Below are 5586 nucleotides of genomic sequence, written 5' to 3'. Positions count from 1 at the left end.
TTTTTTGCCTGCCCTGGGTCTTCATGGTGGTACTTGAGCTTTTCTCTAGTTTTGGCATGGAAGGGCTTCTCTTGTCACAGAGTAAGGGCTCTAGAGTGCATGGGCTCCATAGTTGTGGCTGGTGGGCTTAGTACCTCCAAGACATGTAGGATCTTAGTTCCCTGACCAGGGATCCAACCTGCATCCCCTGCATTGGAAAGCAGATTCTTGACCACTGGACCACCAGGGAAGTCCCTTGACTTGTTATTTTATTTCTTCTTCTATGTGTCCTTCTGCCCATTTGGGCCAGAGTTCTTTGGGACAGAACCCACATCTGGTGCCCCATGTCAGGGCACAAGTGCCTTACCATCACTGCCATGGGAGTAAAGTTCGACTGTGTGACTCCCGGCAGCCCTGCTCTTCCTCAAGCCCACATGGCCATTGTCATCTGACCTTGACGTGATCACTGACCTTCCCACTCACACATCACCTCTTCCAGGCAGAGAAGACCAAGATCATGCAAAACAAGAACTCTGAAATGGCTTGTCTCTGCTGGTATTCGTGTTATGAGGAAATCTTCCTATAAAGCCATTTTAAAACTTTGCACTATATAATAGTATCGTTTGTCTTTTCAGATTACTGTGCAAGTAAATTTGCAGCCTATGGATTTGCTGAATCGATATTTTTAGAATCATTTACCAAGGGACAGAACGGGATCAAAACCACTATCGTGTGTCCATTTTTTATAAAAACCGGAATGTTTGATGGATGTACTACTGGGTAAGCATGTCGTTTGATTAAAAAGGAACTGTATTTTGAAAAATGATTGACCATCGATTTTATTTTGTTCTGGCTGAAGTTATTTAAAAAGACTTTTCCAGCATTCAGCCTGCTTTATAAACAGTTTTAGAATTTATTTCCTTAGATGTGTTAGTGATTAAGACACTGGGTTTAATAGTGATGGTTTATCAAGGCTTGGAGAAGGAAATGGCAACCCACTCCAGTATTCTTGCCTGGGAGATGTCATGGACAGAGCAGCCTGGTGGGCTGCAGTCCATGGGGTTGAAAAGAGTCAGACTCAAACAAGCATGAGCACCACACACAAACATCAAGGCTATACCCACGTCTTCAAGGCCACCCTGTGGCCTCAACCTGCTCCCCCATCTCCTTGGCGCTGCTGTCACACACCCCCTTTCTGCCACCAACTCCATCCTGCTCTCATCCCGATTCCACAGAAGAACGAGAAGTTGTTGAAGAGGCATAAATATCCAGTCTGCACTCATCAGATGACAGGCAGTTACTTTTCAAAGATGCGCTTTGCAACATTTAGGCCATTTGTTTAATTTGGTTTCACCACATGTGCCTAGTATAACATCATTGTATTAATTAGAATCCCTGTTTTCCACTTCAAATTCTAGTTATTACTCACCATATTGATAATAAGACAGCAAGTACAGAAAAATATCAAATCTGGAAGGAAAAGAAGCCAATAAACGATAATGTCTTGTGTGTGCATGCTTGCTAAGTCATTTCAGTCGTGTCCGACTCTTTGTGACCCTATGGACCATAGCCTGCCAGGCTCCTCTGTCCGTGGGATTCTCCAGGCAAGAATACTAGAGTGGGTTGCCATTTCCTCCTCCAGGGGATCTTCCTGACCCAGGGATGGAACCTGTGTCTCTTATGTCTCCTGCATTGGCAGGCAGGTTCAATACCACTAGCTCCATCTGGGAAGCTCACAACTGTTTTATTGTCCTTTTTAAGAATTGCTTTCTCTAATTTCTTTTTTTTTTTTTTAACCCTCCTCCCCCTCCCCAAGCTGTCCTTCTCTCTTACCGATTCTGGAGCCAGAATATGCAGTCAGGAAGATAGTAGATGCTATCCTGCAAGAAAACATGTACCTGTATATGCCCAAGTTTATATACTTCATAGTGTTTTTAAAAAGGTAATGTTTCTGCTCCTATTAATTCTCAATGTGCCAGTCCAGTCAACAGCTTACTCCACAGCCAACAGAGAGGAGCCATTTTTTTTTTTTTTAATAAAATCTGGTTGGGAGCACTTACTTTATATATAATAGTGCACAGAGGTTGGTTTCAAATTAAACAGTGTCTTCATATTTGAAAAAACAGGTGTGCGTTCCTCAACATGAGCAAGTTTTCTGATTGGAACTCCCAGGGCCAGTAATGATAGCTGTTTCTTTATTAGGGAAATATGTTCAATAAATAGTCTGTTGAAACCTCTAGTGGGGCAAACATTTCCTATGGAAGACCATGCAGTAGGGCTTCCTTCTTCGGTTAGAAGGCAGCACTCTCTGGGGTCCACATAGAATGGGGAACTCTGCCCAGCCTTGGGGTGGGGATTTCAGGACAAGGACAGGAAGGAAGGAACCCTGTGGAATGAGAGGAGCCATTTAGAAGATAACTGGCAGTGTTGGGGGCAGGGTGGGGAAGATAACCATTTTTTGTATGTTTGTTTATTTATTTACTTTGTTTTTGTCAGTGCTGGGTCTTCATGCTGCGTGGGCGCTTCTCTAGTTGCAGCGAGTGGGGACTACTCTGTAGTTGGGGTGAGCAGGCTTCCCACTGCTGTGGCTCTTCCTGTTGTGGAGCAAGGGCTCTAGTATGCATCCTGATTTAAGCGTCAGGATGGCCACATGGAGAAGATAATGTTTGACCAGAGACCTGAACCTGTGAAGGGCAGGAACCCCCTGGATATCTCAGGCTGCCTCCAGAGGGACCGTGAGCCCAGGGCCCTTCTCTTGTCCCCACTCCTAGGACAAGTCTCCAGTTGGCTGACTGTACCCTTCCTCGTCCTGCAGTGTGAACGTCATGATGGACAGGATCAAAGTGTCAGGAGGGGCGAGCAGGATGGAGAAGATGGACAGTCTTAGTTGGGTCTTGCCAAAGCTCTGAGGGGCTATTGCATGGACTTCTCTCTGTTGTCCAGGAAAGAAAGGTCAATGACCTCTTTGGACAGTGGGAGGAACGGAGTGTTGAGAGCCCAGTGGCACTGTGAGCAACAGGGCGAGGTTGCAAGGCAGGATCAAGACTCCTCAAGGCTGCATGCTTCCTGTCCATCATTACAGAATGCAGTCAGGCCTTGAGACTGACACGGAAGTGAGTGAATAATGTACATAAAGCAGAGAGAAACACAGAGATCCTGGGCTGGTATCCTCACACATGATGGACAAGCCCCAAGTGACCACAGGACAGGGACGTTCAGGTGGGCGTGAGTGACTGACGCCTTCTGCAGCAAGTCAACGGCCCTGCTTTTCAGTGGAGCTCGTAAAGATGTTCCATGAATGATAACCAAGATGTTCCCTCTTGTGTTCTCTTTAGCTTCTTGCCCCTCAAGCTGGGGCTGCTTTTGGGTGAGTACCTGGGGGCCTTTAATTTAATGGATGGCTTCACTGGCGCCAAGAAGAAAAACTGAAGACCGATTCTGTGGCTGACATCCCCAGGTACCCACAGTTACACAACATCTATTTCAATGAAGAAGTGTCTTTGTTGACAGAATGTACCGGAGACCACAAGCACCAGTCTGCTGTCTAGACTAGTATTTGCAACCAGTGCCTCTGAAAATAATGTTGTGCTCTGTTTTTCTGTTGAGTTTTTTTTAATTAAAAAAAAAAAGTCCATGTTTGGTGTTTGCTTGCAACTGCTGTGGAAGTGATTGTTGCTGTTGTTTTAGTTACTAAATCACATCCGACCTTTTGTGACCCCATGTATGGAAGTAAGATCATCTCTCTCTCTTGTGAATTGCCCATCATTTTGGTTGGGGGTCTGTGGCTGAACATACACTGGACAGGGGAAGTGAGGGCTGAGAAGAAGCACCCAGCATGCGGAGGTGGGGTGTCCTGAGGACACAGAGCTCGTTCCCCATCACCTTGTTCTCAGACTTGGACTTGTTGAAACTGTGCCATCTGGCATGGAAAGGTCAGCCTCCCACATCCTTCTCCCCACACAGATGCTCGTCCTCCTCCCCACAAAGATGCTTGTTTCTACAGCCGTGGGTATTCAGAGAGCAAGTGCCAGACCTGCTGAAGGTTCCCCAGGGGCACAGTGTCAGGGAGCTTTCCTGCACATTCCTGCATAACCAAGGGCCAGTGATACTGGAGTGCGTGCTAAGTTACTTCAGTTGTGTCTGACTCTTTTGCGACCCCATGGACTGTAGCCCACCAGGCTCCTCTGTCTATGGGATTCTCTAGGCAAGAATACTGGAGCAGGATTGCCATGCCCTCCTCCAGGGGATCTTCCTGACCCAGGGATCTAACCTGCATCTCCTACATCTCCTGCATTGGCAGGTGAGTTCTTTACCACTAGCACCATCTGGGAAGGCTTAGTGATCCTGGACCAAACTTTAAATAGGATCACATTGCTTTCCTAGAAGATACCAAAGAGCGGTTGCTTATGACCCTGAAGAAATGACCTTCTCCAGAGTTAGATGAACTGTTCCCTATTAAACCAGAAACCATTCCTGTGGGTAATTTCAAGTGTTTCATTTAGTAGTTCAAACTGGGTTTCTCATAAGGTACTTTTTTTTTACAGAAGGAACAAATTTATCCATTTATATTCATCAGGGCTGCCTTCATTTCATTTGTATTGCATGCTTAGGGTTTAATCGACTGGCCAACTCTTTTCACGCTTTGGAGATTAACTACAAAAGCAAGATTAAAAGAAATATGTTAATTACCATAACCCCAGAGGTCCTTCCCCGGGTGGGAGGAAGCACCTGCCTTGCCAGAGAAACAGCAGCCTTTGTCTTCTGTCTCTGTCACTGGAGAGTGGGGAATGGGGAGGAGCACCTTGGGAGTCCCTGTGAGAGTCATTTTGTGGGTAAAATGCTTTTAGAGGGACGGCCATCTCAGGAAATGTGGCATCTAGAATCTATTAGGGACTGATTTCTCCTGAGCTGCCTGTAGGATTCTGACAATTTTGCCCCTGTATTTCCTTTCCCTTCAGAAAGCCTTTTTTTAAAAAACTCGTTTTTCATAAAATTAGCCCACAAAGACATTTGAAAATATGTTTTCTTTTTGCAAAAATGGGTGATTATTTTCAATATTCCAAAGCAACTGTATCTTCCTTATTTAAAATACTTTGTTTGGGCTTCCCAGGAGGCACTAGTGGTAAAGAATCCACCTGCCAATGCAGGAGATGTAAGAGACGTGGATTCAATCCTTGGGTCAGGAAGATCCCCTGGAGAAAGAAATGGCAACCCACTCCAGTATTCTTGCCTGGGAAATCCCATGGACAGAGGAGCCTGGCAGGCTAGAGTCCATGGGATTGCAAAGAGTTGGACCCGACTGAGCACACACACACATATGTCAGTGATTATGTAAACTGCAAAAGTGCTGGGCTAAAATATTTTGTTTTTTACTGTTTTTTTTTTTTTTTTGGAGAAGAAGAAAATTCTTCAACAAAGTAAGGATTTTGAAGAAATATAGGCCTGAACAACATAGGTATTATGTATTTTTTAAAAACTTATTTTATGATCATAAAAACAATAGCTTATATTTGTTGTGCCTGGCACAAAGCTTGCCACTTACACACACGATTTCATTAAATGAGAATCATAAAGGTATCTGATGGATGCTGAAGAAGAAACGGCATT

At 45.0% G+C, this 5586-nt stretch overlaps 1 protein-coding gene across 2 annotated transcripts in view; it reads left to right on the top strand.

Moving 5' to 3' along the window:
* Nucleotides 1-3613, top strand: part of LOC104987881 (epidermal retinol dehydrogenase 2-like) — a 17285-nt gene extending 13672 nt beyond the window's left edge. The window contains exons 5-7 of one of the 2 annotated variants that reach the window (XM_010838976.1): nucleotides 615-759; nucleotides 1796-1921; nucleotides 3315-3613. In XM_010838976.1, coding sequence (XP_010837278.1) covers nucleotides 615-759; nucleotides 1796-1921; nucleotides 3315-3408 — 365 coding nt within the window. In that variant the 3' untranslated portion in view covers nucleotides 3409-3613. The remainder of the gene's footprint in view (nucleotides 1-614; nucleotides 760-1795; nucleotides 1922-3314) is intronic. The other variant, XM_010838977.1, reaches the window with a different exon arrangement.
* Nucleotides 3614-5586: the final 1973 nt, after the last annotated feature.

Source organism: Bison bison, unplaced genomic scaffold (genome assembly GCF_000754665.1).
Source record: "Bison bison bison isolate TAMUID 2011002044 unplaced genomic scaffold, Bison_UMD1.0 scf7180017864108, whole genome shotgun sequence".
Classification (NCBI taxonomy): Eukaryota; Metazoa; Chordata; class Mammalia; order Artiodactyla; family Bovidae; genus Bison; species Bison bison.
Note: the sequence above shows the minus strand (reverse complement) of the source record. Positions and strands in the feature narration are given on the sequence as shown.